This window comes from Lepidothrix coronata, unplaced genomic scaffold (assembly GCF_001604755.1).
Source record: "Lepidothrix coronata isolate B3197 unplaced genomic scaffold, Lepidothrix_coronata-1.0 Scaffold8, whole genome shotgun sequence".
In the NCBI taxonomy this organism is placed as follows: domain Eukaryota; kingdom Metazoa; phylum Chordata; class Aves; order Passeriformes; family Pipridae; genus Lepidothrix; species Lepidothrix coronata.
This window is the reverse complement of record NW_016690188.1, coordinates 5,039,000-5,053,321: the sequence shown is the minus strand read 5'-3', so window position 1 is coordinate 5,053,321 and position 14,322 is coordinate 5,039,000. Positions and strand designations below refer to the sequence as shown.

Below are 14,322 nucleotides of genomic sequence, written 5' to 3'. Positions count from 1 at the left end.
TAGCTTCACAAGTTAATTTGGGAGATTAATATATGTGTTTTCATTTTGATCCCTCATTTTGGATTTAGTCCCAAGGTGTCTTTGTCTCTTTCCCACCCTCTTCTTTCCACCTGGAAGCCCTGCTTGCCCCATCTATCCATGCATGCCCAAGAAGACATTTATTCTTCACCCCCCTCCTAATAGCCCCTCCACCTTGCACCCCTCACTCCCAGGGACAAAGTGAACATCAGTGTGAGGCTCAGCCTGGAGGAATAGATGTGTCTGGACTGGGTTAGTTTGCAGTAAAGGCTTTAATGAATCCAAGCAGCAACACTACACAGAAATATCAGTCACACTGGCACCACGGTTGGCCCCATGTACAAAAGGGGCTGGAAAAGGAAGGTAAGAAAACAACCAGCATTAGAGGCTCAGAGACAAGGTTACAATCAAACAGTTTTTAACTATGGATGGAAATGCCCAAATAGGTGTTGCAAGGATGATCCTTTGGATAGATTGTTTTGTACTCAATTGTAGCAGGAGAGTGTTTAAAATCTTTGTTCAGACTTCTCAGGCAGAGTCAGTGTGTCCTTTCTACGGCTCAGCATCAGTGCTTAGAGCAGGTACCTGAACCCCAGCACAGTCCCGTGCTTCTGGATGTGTTAAGCAAAGCCTCCACCTCCTTTTCCTTCCGCAAATCCAACCCAATCCAACCTATTCTTATTCAGGGGTATCTTCAATTCAAGTTATGCTGCTCCACAAATTTCAGCGTGTTGCCATATTTTATTTTTAAAATGCATGGAAGTATTGATGGGTTGTTAGAGGGAGGGAGAACAGTTTGGCAGCTGGGTTGGGGGGCAACCAGAGCTTTCAGCAGATGGGAAGATGTTGGAGGTGGTTTTGCCTTTTTGAGTAAACGTGTTAGTGTGGTACTAAAAGAATTGCCAATTAAATAATTTCTGAGTCAGCACTGCTAACCCTCTGAGCCAGGTTTCACTGGAATGGGCAGGAGCTCCTCACACCTCTGTGAGGCTGCTGCTCCAGCTGGTTTGTGCACACAGCCAGATGTCGCTCCCTTGGTTAAATCCTTCCTAAAGCCAGAATGGTTTTATTACAGCTGTAAGGACCTTCAAACTCTTTAATATGGCAAAAGTGCCACACAAATCCCTTGGCTGAGAAATGTCATTAACAGTGACTGAGTCCTGGACCTTTGGATCCTCAGAGTTTGTTTATTTTGGAGGTTTTGCCAGGCATGCCCTGAAGCAGAGACTTTGGAGTTGGGGTTTTGGGGGAAGGTGTGATCACCACTATCATCTGCCCACTGGTCCTTGCTTTGCGCAGAGACTTGGCAGGACTCCTTCAGTGTCTGCAGGACAAAGCCCCCTTTACACATTGGTGTGCTGGGGGAACTTGGAGTGGGTTCTGGGGCTGTCTGCCCTGGGCAGAGGGGATCTCTCTCGCCCCAGAGGATGTCTCTGGGTTGCCTGACTGACATCCAGGGGAGGTTTGTCATAGTACCATGTTTCCAGAAGTTTGTTCACCTGGTCCTGATCTGTGATGCCCTGGAGAAGATCTTCCTCTCCTTCATCCCCCTCTCCCTCCCTAGGCAAGTTGAAGTTGTGCAGTTTGATCTCTTGCCGCATGCTTTCAAAGAAGTGGAGGATGCATTTGTGAGCAAAGAGACGGCTGTGTTCACAGCAGGTTTCCTCAAATATCTTTTGCTCGATGTCAATGTAGTTGCTCCAGTGACGTGCCTGCAGGAGGCTGGCCTGGTTGAAGCAAGGTCTGAGCCAGCGGGCAAGGAAAGCTGCTATGATAAGGATCAACAAAATGCTCCAGCCAAGTGCCTGGATGATAAGAAATAAGCTGTGAGCAAGACAGACACAAGGACAGGTACGAGCTGTTTGCCTGTATCAGCAAGACAGGGAGTTCGTGTGGCTGGAGGGGAGATGTGGCATATCTGAACTCCTGTCTTTGATCTGTCCCTGAAGTCCAGCACCCCCATCTGCACTCAGAGGGTTGGTGTAATCTCATTCCAGAAAATATAGGATATTTATCTGTCCATCAGTCATTCAGTAAGGATAAGTGTTTGCAAAGTTAGCCTGGAGCAGATAGGCATTTGCTTTGAGCATGGAAGTGCTCCAGGGAAAGGGGACTCCTTTCGTTCTCCAGTGAGATGCTCATCTGCTACCTACACTGGCTCCAGGGCCCAGGAGTCCTCACAGCAGGGTGAAGACAGCCCAGACTACATGCAGCTCCCTCTGGTAAGAGGGAAGAGCTTGTTTTCAATGACCTCCCACCGGTCCCCATCCCTGACATGGTACTCCTGTACCAAGAGCAGAATCCAGTCAGGGCTCCACTCCCCATCATGTCCTATTCTATCATTCCTGAGCAAGCTGTTTTCATCTGTCTATGCTTGCACTGTCCTTAAAACAGCAGGTCCTGTCTGCAAGGTTAGAATTAGAAAGAACTTCTGACATTGGACAGTGCCTTCGGAGACATCTACATTCCTTACATCCTGCTTTTTGTTATTTGGGTTTAGAAGCTGTTGGTTCTTCTAGAAAGAAAGTTCTGTTAGTTAAACCATATGTTGTTTCCTTCCTTTTCCCTACCTGAGCGACTTGAGATTATCGCTGAGGGTAGCAGTACTTTAAGGCATAAAGAAGCACAGAACAGCCTTGCTCCCAGCCTGACCATGGTGAAGTGGAGACAAATGAAGGAAGAGCAGAAGCAGATGCCACATGCCTGGGCACCTCACTGACATGAGGGGCTCTGCCAGCAGTGACCTACCTGGGACCAGCAGCGCAGGTACCTGGACACTGCCTTGTGGGACGTGTTGTTCCTCATGAGTTCGTCGTCCTTGCAGGGCACTTTGGCCAGCAGCTGCTCCACCTGCACTGGGGTGACATTGGCAAAGCCCACAAACTTCTCGGGATCCATGGAGCCACTGAAAGCACAGATCAGGCATTTGCCATCCAGAAGGGTGACTATGATCCAGACAACAGGGGCAACCATGGCTCGCTGCACGATGGAGGAACACATGTACCTGGGGCAAGAGAGAGAGAGGTGAGTGGGGAAATGCTGGGAGCTTTCTCCTCATCCAGAGCCTTGATGAATGCAGGCTGTTCCATGCTAAGCAGCCCTCTCGGAGCCAGGGAACTGACTCCCACGACTCTCCCCAGCATTGTCCCAGTTGATGCTTCTTGTGCTCTGGAATGTCTTTGTTGGTGCTGCCTCCCAGTGAAACCTGCATCAGCACGTGGCAGTGCTCTGTGTGCTGCCTGCATTCAATCAGTGTATGGTCTCCTCATTACATGCTTGCCTTGACTGTACACTCATGTCTCCCATGCACAGATCCTTATCAGCTCTCCCTTTTCTTCCACATTCACACTTTCTTTTCTCATCAGTTCAGTTTCTACCTGGAAAATTCCTTTTCTCTGCAGCCTTTCTTACTACACGCTGAACCAACCTGTGTTCTCCACAAAACTTTGTACATAACAAATGGAATGCGATTCTCCTCTCCTTTCCACCAGTGTAAGTCAGTAAAAACTCAACTGAAGGGAGGGAAACCACAAGCCTAACGATAAGAAAATGACACACCTTCTGCACATTTAAATGGAAATGCCTCATCTTTTTGCACATGGAAGCCCCAGGAGACATCCTGTAAGTGCATGAGAAGGCAAGCAGCAACACAGTTTCCCAGGGTGATGTCACAAATCCAGATGTTGAGGCACTCCTGCTCTCCTTTGCTGGGATGGGATAGACTGCCTTCATTTCTGCTGGAGTAAATGCATTTGCCAAGCCTCTGCCCCTCCAGGCTCATGGAGAAGGGTCTCAGGAGATGAGCTTACAAGAAAATTAATTACCAGGAGGATCAAAGCTATGGAGAGAGACAACTAAGCAGGAGGTAAAAAGAGGGATGCCACTCCCACTGCAAACCCCACCTGATGACAGCTAGGTCCTTCTTTCTGTGCCCCTGTGGTCTCCTCCACTCATCCAGCATCACCAGGGACTGTCTGTTGAGGATGAGGCCGCATAGGAAGAGGATGATGGGGGGTATGAACATGATCCCCAAGCCATATGCCATGTTGTACCGGGGCAGGCAGGGGCAGCTGAAGTCAAAGCAAGTATACATCTTCACACTAGCCAGGGCTAACAGCCCACAGATCCCATTCATTACAGACTCTGAGTTGGACTGGAAGTACTGGAAGATCATCCGGAAACGGTCCATCATGTTGTTTTGGCAGGGAGTGCTCCTACTGGAAAATCCCTGGGCTGCCCAGAATAGCCTGTCTCCCTTTGTCTCTCCTGCTGCCACAGGGCAGGGGATGCAGCTCAGCCCTCAGTCAGCCAGGGCAGGAGGATGAGGATGGAAGAGATCTGCTGTGGCAGATGGATAAACCCTGTGCTGGGGCTTCCCCACTGGCACACGGTTTTCACAGGTCTGTCTCTCGCCCAATGCTTGCCTTCTGGAGTGGTTGGTAGCATTTCTATGTGAGGTGATGGATACAGCCTCCAGCAGCTTTTTTTTCCACCTTGTTTTTCATTTTCAGGGCTGTCCCACGTGCTAGCCAGTGACAGCCTCCAGTAGTGCTGGGTCCCTCCCTCCTGGAGATGGTAACTCTCAGTGGAGAGCCATTGGTGGATGCCTGTGAGCTGCTCTCTCTGCTGAACGAGGGCTGTTGAGTGATTCATCAACCAGGAGAAATCAGGTAAGTCAAAAGTGCTTATCTGTGTTACTGCTGCTGCCCCGTTTCTCTTTGGTGACTCAAGTCCCCAACTCTGAGTGGGGCAGGGGGAAGGCAGGGAGCACAGCCTGGCCCTGACCACACCACATCACTGTGAGCTCTGATTTCCCTATGAAAATAGGTTGAAAGGACCAACCCTTCAGTCAGAAGGCTGTAAGAATCATTTCCAAAGCCTGGAATGGGACTTTGGGACACATCCTATAGGTACTGTGAATTTGTACCACACTTACATGTCCGAGCCCCTTGCACTGGGGCACTTCTTGCTCCCCATCAGAGGGCACAGTGCAATCAGAGCAGTTGGCTCTTTTGTTCCATGGTATTGGATTATCATCTTCTGTCCATTTTAAATATCCCGAAGGCAGTTCCTCTTTTCCTCTCAAAAGTTCATTTTACAGATAAATACAACTCATTGCCATACAAGGACATATTCAACATCATTTTTCTCTACACAGCTATCCTCCAAGAACATTTTCAGGTTTCTTTTCAGCTCAAGTTTCCAAATGGATTCAGGAAGGGGGGGGGGTGGCAAAGGGTGTTATGTTTATCTATTTTGTTTAAAGTGAAAGGAAACATCTCCACTGAAGTACACTCGCTGCCAGCACTGAGGTTTCTGCCCACACTGGCTCCCATTGCAGGGCTGGTTGCCTTGATGGGATCACGCTGAAAGGGATCAGCAGGGAGGGGTACCTGTAGTTGTTCACAGGCACATACAGATGACTCACAGGGCCACAGTGTCATCTCTTCCAATCTGAACAACAACTTGCGCAGTTACTTCAATGAACTACAACTGATCCAGCCACAATATTTGTGTTCTCCTTTACCGGTGGGTGAAATGACTGTTAATGTTCATCCATCAGCAATAAAAAACCACGGCTAATCAGCTCATGTTTCCATTTTGACATTATAGGATATCAGGACCCCTTCAAGTTGTTGTTATAGGGCATCATGACTCCTGGCTGAACTCCACAGACGATTTTTAGCCAGGGTGCAGCTGGTTACGGTTCTCAACTGCTTTAATACTCGGTGGTTTTCTCATTTAATGGCTTGCTTTTATGTGCTGACTTTGCTTCAGAAAGTATTGTGCACTCTCTGTAGAACAATTACTTTAAAAAAATAATTTTGCCTTTCCAGCTCTCCTGGGTAAACACATAGTAAAGGCTAAATAGTTCCTCACAACTCAGGAAAATAAGATATAAAAGGAGTAGGAAACGTCCTCTGGAAACATCCTCTGGACAGGACAATCTACAAGGGAATTTTACTTCTTCCAAATGCAGTCTCCTGGCCTCGATGTTAGTGGTCTGTAAAGGATGCTTCAGGGTGAGCACTGTGCTCTGTTGTGATATGGGATCTCACCAGTAACTCAGAGCTGAGACACGGATTTTTTGAATTGTAGAAGAAAGGGAATATTCCTTAACTTGTGGAAAAAGACATCAGAAGCCTCCAGGGGAAAGAGAGAAAGGCCTATTGAGGTAAGTAAATTGCTAGACTTGGGCAAATGTTCAAAATGATTCCCAAAACTAAGCACATTTGATTACTCAGCTCTTAGGGTGAAATGAAGAGGAAACAAGGACTAAAATAATCTATCTCCTCTCCTCCAGCAAGTGGACCTGCCCCACATCCCCAGCAGTGTAGTGACTCTTCTGAGCCTGCTATGAGGCTCCCTGTGGCTCTCCAGGGCACTGTCCTCAGAGGAAGGCAGCTGTTCCTCGGCAGCAGATCTCCAAAACTGCACTGAAAGCTGTCATTCAGTGCATCTTTTGGAGGTCCATGTTGGACAACCCTTTGCTTTTCCCTCAGCATTACAGAACACAGCACAAGGGAAGGGGCCTCCTTTCCTTGCTCCTTTATGGGAGTAAAATACCAGCTGTAGGCGTTTTGCCTCATATGATTGAGTGAGTGGTGGGTACAAGTGTGGGAAACCCTCACCATATAGGTGAGAGCCCTTTTGGTGCAACACAGCTATCAGTCCCTCTTGCTTTGAGAAAAAGGATGATTTCATCATCAAAACTTGGTCATTTAAAATAGGATAAGTACAGCAGGACAGTGTGGTTGGCTTTGTGCCTGAGCCTGCGATGCAGGAGCAGCACTGATGCTGTGCATGCAGCACTCGTGCCTTCTGGACTTGGGCATATCCAGACCAAGCCCTTATACGTATATTTTGGTAGGGAGCAGAGAGCCAGCCGTGCAGGTCCAGCGTGCCTGTGCCTGTGCCCCTGGTCTATGCCACCAACTCCACACTCACCTTGGGTTGGTTCCTGCAGGAGCACGTTGGCTATGCCAGTAATACAGCTTGGTTCCTGGCCTCCCCCAAACCCCAGCAATGAGGGAGCTGCTGGGGATGTGAGTTGCTTTGTCACAGTTTGGTCTTCTTTTTCTGTGCTGGGACTGGACTGTCTTTCCCACAGGAAAGCCGGTGTGCAGGAGCAGACATTTCACCTGTCCCAAGGCTTGCTCTGCTGGAAACAGGCCATTGCCAAGAGCACTTTTCCTGGCAGTGAGGAAGGACCCATAGGGCTTCCACAGGAGCGCTCCTGGCCTGTGGCATGGAAAGTCATGAGTTACCTCACTAGGACTCATTTGCATTTGTTTATAACTTTGACAAATTATTTAATTATCTGGAATGATGTTTTTACTGTCCCAAATGTCTGCCACAGGAAAAATATCTTTAGAAAACTGTTAAATGGATTGGTCAACTGCTCCTTAGATGATATAAGGGCACAAAGGAAAAAAAGTTACTTCTCACCTGTTAAAAATGGGAGGTTGTGCAATTTATCTGCAAAGGCACAGCAACTCTGACACCCACCTAGAGACACGGTCCTGTTCCAAGTGCATGCTGCAATTAGGGTCCCCCCCCAGCACCACAGGAGACTGAGTTACCACTCTGCTCCTTTTTGTGCCTCTGCTGCTGGCTGTGGAGTTACCCTGGGATAAACCGGGATGCAGAACTAGCCCAGCACATTCACTGTAGCAGATGGCTATGAAATTGGTTTAGTTCTGAATGTCTCTTCCTTTCTAATGTCTTGGGTCATTAAATGCCACACAGAGATGCCATCTCCACATGGTGTTTGGTTAAAGCTAACACTGCATGGCCACAAAGAGCAGGTACTGAGCAATGTGTATTCCTTGCCTCAGTTTCCCTTTATGGGGTTAAGTGTGGATCTGCACGGACCCTCCCCCCAGGTGCTGGGAGGATGTGTAAGTTACTGGTGAAATGCCACATCCCTGTGGTGTGAGAGCACCTACACTTTCCCAGGTCACCATGGGAGGACTGTGTTCCAGTCTCTGGTTTTGGCATCTCTCAGCTGGTAAACTGGAAAACTCCTTCCACCTGGCTGTGTTTATTGAGAGGACAAGGGTTAATGCTTTTTCAAGGTTTAGAGGAAATATGTAACCTGTGTTTGAGTGAAGGCCATTAACACTGTAAATGGCCTTTACCAGCAGCAGTGCCTGCAGACAAGTGTCTTGTTCCTCTGTCATTCAGGTGAACCTGTTTCTAATCCCTGGGCACATGGGTAGACACCTTGAGAGCTTGCCTGTATTTGACTACCAGGTTGAAACTGAGCTTTATTTTCTATGACCTTTTTCAGACAATTTCAGTCCTCCATTGGTATGTGAGGGCAGTGGTGCAATATCACTGCCTTCATCTCCAAACCTGACAGAGGAATTTATCCCTCACTGCCTGGAAATCTTTCAGCATCTTCAGTGATCACAGCAGAAATTAACTTCCATTTCAACTGCTTGTGAAGAAGGAAATATACTGTATGCAGTATTTCCTCCTATGCAAACTCCTGATGGTCACTGGCAGCAGAGAAAAATTACAGCTCTCTTGGCTCTGGGGGGCAGGGACCACCTGAATCCATGATTCTGTGAATATGAGTACTTTTCCACAGCTGTGTACTCTGCCCAGGCTAAGCAAATAATGAGTAATGACCATTAAATGATTAATGAGATGCTAGCAAAAATAATGGCAGCATTGTGAAATGTAGTTTGTCTCCACTAATGATGTTCTCTGGAGGTTAGATACTCCTGTGTTCTGCCTTGTAACTTCATTAAAGCATCAACATGCAGCTGACTGCCGGTGAGAAAATATATGGCTTACTTATTGTTGTTCTTCTTAAGAACTCGTTATATATTGCTCTCCTGGCCATTAGCACTTTGCTTTCTGGCTTATGTAGAAACCCCATTTTCTGATCTCTGCATTAGCCCAACCTTGACATAATTCACACCATTTCTGACTGAGATAGCTTTTTGCAAGGCCATTTATCTGCTTGGCTTGAAGCTGATGCTACAGTGACATCATTTGAGATGGAGTCTCTTCTCACCTTGAGAGTGAATTAAGAAATCCTGATCCCTTAGTATCCCAGCTCAGTGATTTTTCAGCTTTTTTTGATTTGCTAATGCTCACATATCTACCAACAGAAGTGCAGGCACCAAAAGCAGATTTAAGATTGCTGAAATTTACCCAGCTTTTCTTGTGTTCTTCATTTGTTTGTTTTATTTTAGTGGGGTTTTTTTGTTTGTTTTGGGTTTGTTTTGTTTTCCTCAGACTCTTAAAATGAAGTTACACCCCTGGTGAGTTCAGTTTAAAGGCCGAAAACCACAGATAAACTTTTCTTGAGAGATCAGTTTGTCTTCAGTTTGCAGAGATGTCACAGAGACTGTTTAGGTGTTTAAAAGGAAATGGAAGTTAAATGATGAAACACAGCTCATTGCCGTGACCCTGGGTCTCTGCAGTCATTGGGATTTGGGACTAACACAGTCCTTGTCCAGTGTGAGTACTCGAGGAAGCAGACCATATCCTTCAATAACTGGATTCACGGCTTTTAACTCAAAATGTTTGTCTGTGCTGTGGTGTTAGTTCACCAAACCCCCTCAGGTAAGTCACATCAAAAAACTGATTCCACTACCTATTTTTTGTCGCTGTGCAGAGATGCTTCTGGTTAGTAGGTGCACTAGCACTTGACTTGCAGATGCTGGCTGCCAGGGCTCAAATCCCAAGCACAGGTTAGTTTGCTGTCACTCTTCTCCTGGCTGTTTCGTTGAAATGACTATAGCATAATAAAAACCTGGTTTAATACAACCATAGAGAATATGGCTTTATAAAATAACCTGCTGATTATGTCTTCATATCTCATTACAAGCTTTTTCCATGTTGACAGTCAAGGACATATGTCATATATGAAGTCAACTTTCTGTTAACTCTTGCCAGCAATTCAGGCAGCAACCATTTGGGGTACTGGATAAGGACTCTTGAATTTTCAAGATGTAATCCACAGCATAGACTTCTTAGAACACTCCTATAGCTACAGATACATTGTTATAACATGAATCTACCTGCACTGACTGTGATCATGGTTGAATTTGGTACTGGGATGCACAAACAATGATGTATGTGTTCCCCAGAGACAAACTGATTACAAATTGATTAATGTCACAGATCTTTTGTGAGGAGTGATCCTATGTTTCTCTAACTTACATGTCGAGAATGCAAAAAAGTTGTAAAGATAGTAAGGGAAATTTATTGGGAAATTTCCTTTTTTTCCCCCAGTAATTTTTTTTTTCACTCGAGGTATTAAGCACAGCTGATTGCATCTTCCAGTCAGGCATAGGGTTATGAAGAAGCAGCATCCCAGTATTACTGCTGTATAGTCCAGTGCAGGGGCTTTAAAACTGGGGTAGCGAGGACTTTCCACCTGGAGGAACTAGAACGGGGGGAAGGAAGCAGAGCAAAAGCCTCGCAACGGTGTGAAAACAGCTTTTCTTGGTGCCACACAAACTGATGCAGCGGTGCTAAGCAGCGCGTTTAAGAAGAGCGAGCTGGTGTCCTTATGCTTAACTTGCAGAGGGACCCGTCACCACCGAGCGGTGCTGCGGCTCCTCCGGGCGCTGCCTTCAATGCGCTCGCTGCCTTCCGTCAGTCCGCCTGTCCGCCTGTCCGTCCCATCGTACTCAGAGGCAAGAGGGAGATTTTTTGGGACTGCTGAGCATCCCTGGAAGCGGTGCCAGGAGGATCAGCACTGCCGTGGTGTACTCAGTTGTCAGAACTCCCACTGCATCGATGTGATGCTGGAGGTTGGAGCACATGCATAGGTGTCACTTGGAATGCTTGGGCTCATCTCATATATCTCTACTACAAATCTTTATGAACTTTTAGTAGACATCAGGCATTTTCTGGGCTGAAAATGTGGTAGAGCAATGTTGAGTCTTTCTTATATGCTGCAAATAAACTGCAGAGGTAACTGAGAGTGAACTAATCCCACTGGCAGAGATGGGTGGTGGTCAGGGTCTGCTCCTGTCTGCTGAAAACCATAGAATCATAGAAGGGACTCATAAGAGTTGTGGAGTGGAGGTCCCTGCTCCTCACAGGACTACCTAAAACTAAACCATGTGTCTAAGAGCATTATCTTGATGCTCCTTGAACTCTGGCAGGCTTGGTGCCATGACCACTTCTCTAAGGTGTCAGTTCCAGTGACTGACAACCCCCTCAGTAAAGAACCTTTTCCTAATGTCCAGTCTGAACTTCCTTGAGATCTACTTCCAGGTATAGCTGGAAATACAGAGATAGGCATCAAATAAAACTAGTTACTGTGGAGATTTTTTTGTGGACCTTGAGAAAGATTTGCAAAGGTCAAAAAGAACACAAAAATCAGAATGGAATCCATGAAGCAGAGTTTCCCAAGAAAAGTCAGGTATGCATGAAATCATCATAACCAAAATACTACAGATGTTTTCTTGTTATGAGAAAACATAATCTCTCTCTACAGGGGTTAAAATTAATCTTGTGATTAATTCATTGGTGCTGTGAAGTGGGAGATTTACTCTTTGAGTGCCTTATGTAGTTATTTATTCTCACGTACAGTGATGGTTAAAAACCCCTCCCTCTGACAGAAAGATGTGCATGCAGAAAGGCATGAGGTCTGCTTTGCAGAGGTGTAAACCACCACATATATCAGTATTAAAACTGGTCAGGGTTTGGATTTGGGTTTATCTCAGGTTTCTTTCAGGTATCAGTGCTAATCTGAGGCAAGTTTGCCCCAGAGTGAGTCAAAGAAAACCCAGCTCATTGTGGCATTTCTCTGCAAAATCCCCCCCCAAACAGCATCTCTTTCTCATCAGAAGCCTGCAGTCACATCGTTTGACAGCCCCCTTTGCCAACCATCCTGGCTCCCAGCATTGCAGTCACAGAGATGAAGCCTCAGCCGCTCCTCATCCGAGCAGACACAGCCCTGCATGGGCGGCAGCTGCAGCTGCCGCGGCCGCTGTCACCCGGGATGGAGCCCACACGGGAAGGGCTGAGTGGCTCTGACATCTCTCTACCCCTGGCTGCTGCTGCTTTTCCAAAAGCCTTTTCTTCCAGATAAAAATCTATCTTGTTTTACAGACTGCTGTGGTGCAGAGTGCCTCAGCTGCAGAACGGCTGTCTTTTTAGGCAGTTAGCTCAAGAGCAGTGATAACAGGATTCTTTAGAAACCGTGAAGAGGAGATTTTAATAATCTAGGCAAATATTAACATTTTCTCTCCTAGCTCTTCTCCTTACCTGCTAGAAAGGAGCTTTTCCAAGCATGTTAAATTTTATGGAAGTTGTGAGAGCCTGTTACCCATGTATATGTACACACACACACACACACTACTGTCTGGTCATCAGTTTCTCTGCAGAGTAATAGGTGACCTCCAATCCTAAGTAAAATCCATGCTCTGATATAAAAATACTATTTCAGTTTCTTGCTGATGCCAGGGCCAACTGACCTAAAATACACATCTTTGAAGCATTTAAAACTTGATGCTTCACAGTAGCTGCAATTCATCTTCCAGCAAAATTAAGTCCTGTTTCACAAGATTGGCTTGTCATCTGCTCTTGACTTTATCTGTGTTTATAACCCACCTTCTCACATCATTAATCTTCTTCTCTGTGTATATTTATATTTATATGGTGTTGGGTGTCTCCAGAATGCTGTGAACGTAAATGAAGTTATCTGACTGGCAATTCTGACTGTCTCACAGGAAAATACCAGCCTGCCTTAACCTTCTCAGGGGGGGTCTCTTCCTTTCACCAGCAGCAGACATTCTCTGTGATGACAAGTGACTTGTGGATGATCCCTGTGGCAGATTTCATCTATGCTTGGCCATTATAAATGGGAAATGAACAAATCCTAGAAATTTCAGGATGTTCAGACTCAAAGGTAGAGTTTCCTCTGCTCAAGTCTTCTTTCTTCTCCCTCCCACATTCTGACTTTGGAGCTTATCTCTTAGCCTAAAAACTTCAGAGCTTGAGCTCTAACACCTAATCAGAGGGAAGATTGGAAGAAGAGGTGTCTGCAGGTTTATTGCTGCATTGCTGAGCTGTCATGTTTGTACTTGCTGTCACCAGGTACATAATCATGAGGAGTAATTCATGCATTTTAGAAGAGGCAATTTCAAGAGAGCAAAAAGCTTCATCCAAAGCAGCAGGTAATCTTATAGAAACTGTGTGGTAAAACCAACCAACCATTCCAGCTGCACCACCATCATCACCATCCACCCTCTGCCAAACTCTTGTAAACAGTTAAGGACAAAAACATGCCATCATCAGAGACAGATGGTTCATGACAAAACAGACTCTGCCCTCTCAGTCCTCTCAGATCACAAAATACCTTTGAAAGACAAGATTATGGACTGCAATTTATAACTTTACTTAATACTAACAATCATGAATTCAGCAGAAATGGTCATTTAAAGTACGTTGCAATTTTCCATACTCTCTGTCCCTAGCTAAATCCTTGTGGTCCCACAGGCAGTAAGTAATTACCTGCAGTGCCTTGTGTTCTGCAGAGGATAATCATCTTCTCACGCTGCCTTTGGTAAAATCCTGTCTCTGCCTAATCACTCCCGCCTTTCTGAAGAAAATAGCTAGAATCACAATGTGTGGGATGATAGGATCCTGTGGCACCCTGATAGCCACCCCTCTGCTCCTTTAAGTTTATCTGCAGTAAGGGGGCTCTGGGTATGGGCCTTTTCTGAGAGCTCTGAATGCCTCTGAACTGTCCTGTGTTAAATCTCCTGGGAAATTTGGTGTCTTGACTTTGGTACTACACACAGCCCTAAATGTGCTGTTGTAAACTAATCCCTGTCCCTTCATCAAGACTTCTCATGGGCAGATCCCCTCCCCCACCACCTCGCCTCTTCCCCTGCCTTCTCTGTAAGTGGAGCATATCCCTTGGAGCTATTTCTTGTCTTTAAACCTCATTACATTTTCACTTTTGTTTAGTAGATGGCAGTTCATCTCTGCAAAATAACATGCTGTAGTGACTCTGAGGGGCATTACAGAAAACATAGGTGAGTGAGGAGCTTCAAGAGAACTGATCCCTCCCTGGCTTGGTCTCAACCAGAGTCCTCAGCAGTTAATGGCTGAGCAGGTTTCTTGCAGCCAATTTCCCAGCCATGAAGCAGCACCTTCAGTTTCTGGTATTCACCTCCACTTTCCCAGCTCTCTTCATCTGGCCTCTCCGGATTCATTGTCAAGAATCACTCTTTCTCCTTAGGAGTAAATCATCTCTGCGTGATTGAAGATGATTTTGGGGGGAACCAAGCCAGTACACAGTGGCCACAGAACAACCACAAA

General features: G+C 46.2%; 1 protein-coding gene across 1 annotated transcript; it reads right to left on the bottom strand.

Moving 5' to 3' along the window:
* Positions 1 to 1,361: 1,361 nt before the first annotated feature.
* Positions 1,362 to 4,210, bottom strand: CALHM3 (calcium homeostasis modulator 3). The gene is made up of 3 exons (XM_017839415.1): positions 3,921 to 4,210; positions 2,767 to 3,022; positions 1,362 to 1,823 (listed from the first exon to the last, which is right to left on the bottom strand). The coding sequence occupies exons 1-3, from the start codon at positions 4,208 to 4,210 to the stop codon at positions 1,362 to 1,364; spliced, it is 1,008 nt and encodes a 335-aa protein (XP_017694904.1).
* Positions 4,211 to 14,322: the final 10,112 nt, after the last annotated feature.

Bases quoted from the DNA above. Each gene is read 5' to 3' on its own strand.
- CALHM3 (XM_017839415.1), bottom strand. From the start codon at position 4,210: ATGATGGACCGTTTCCGGATGATCTTCCAGTACTTCCAGTCCAACTCA. The intron at 3,023-3,920 runs GTGGGGTTTGCA...CTCTTGCCCCAG, and splicing joins AAGGACCTAGCTGTCATCAG to GTACATGTGTTCCTCCATCG. The intron at 1,824-2,766 runs GTAGGTCACTGC...CTTATCATCCAG, and splicing joins ACCTGCGCTGCTGGTCCCAG to GCACTTGGCTGGAGCATTTT.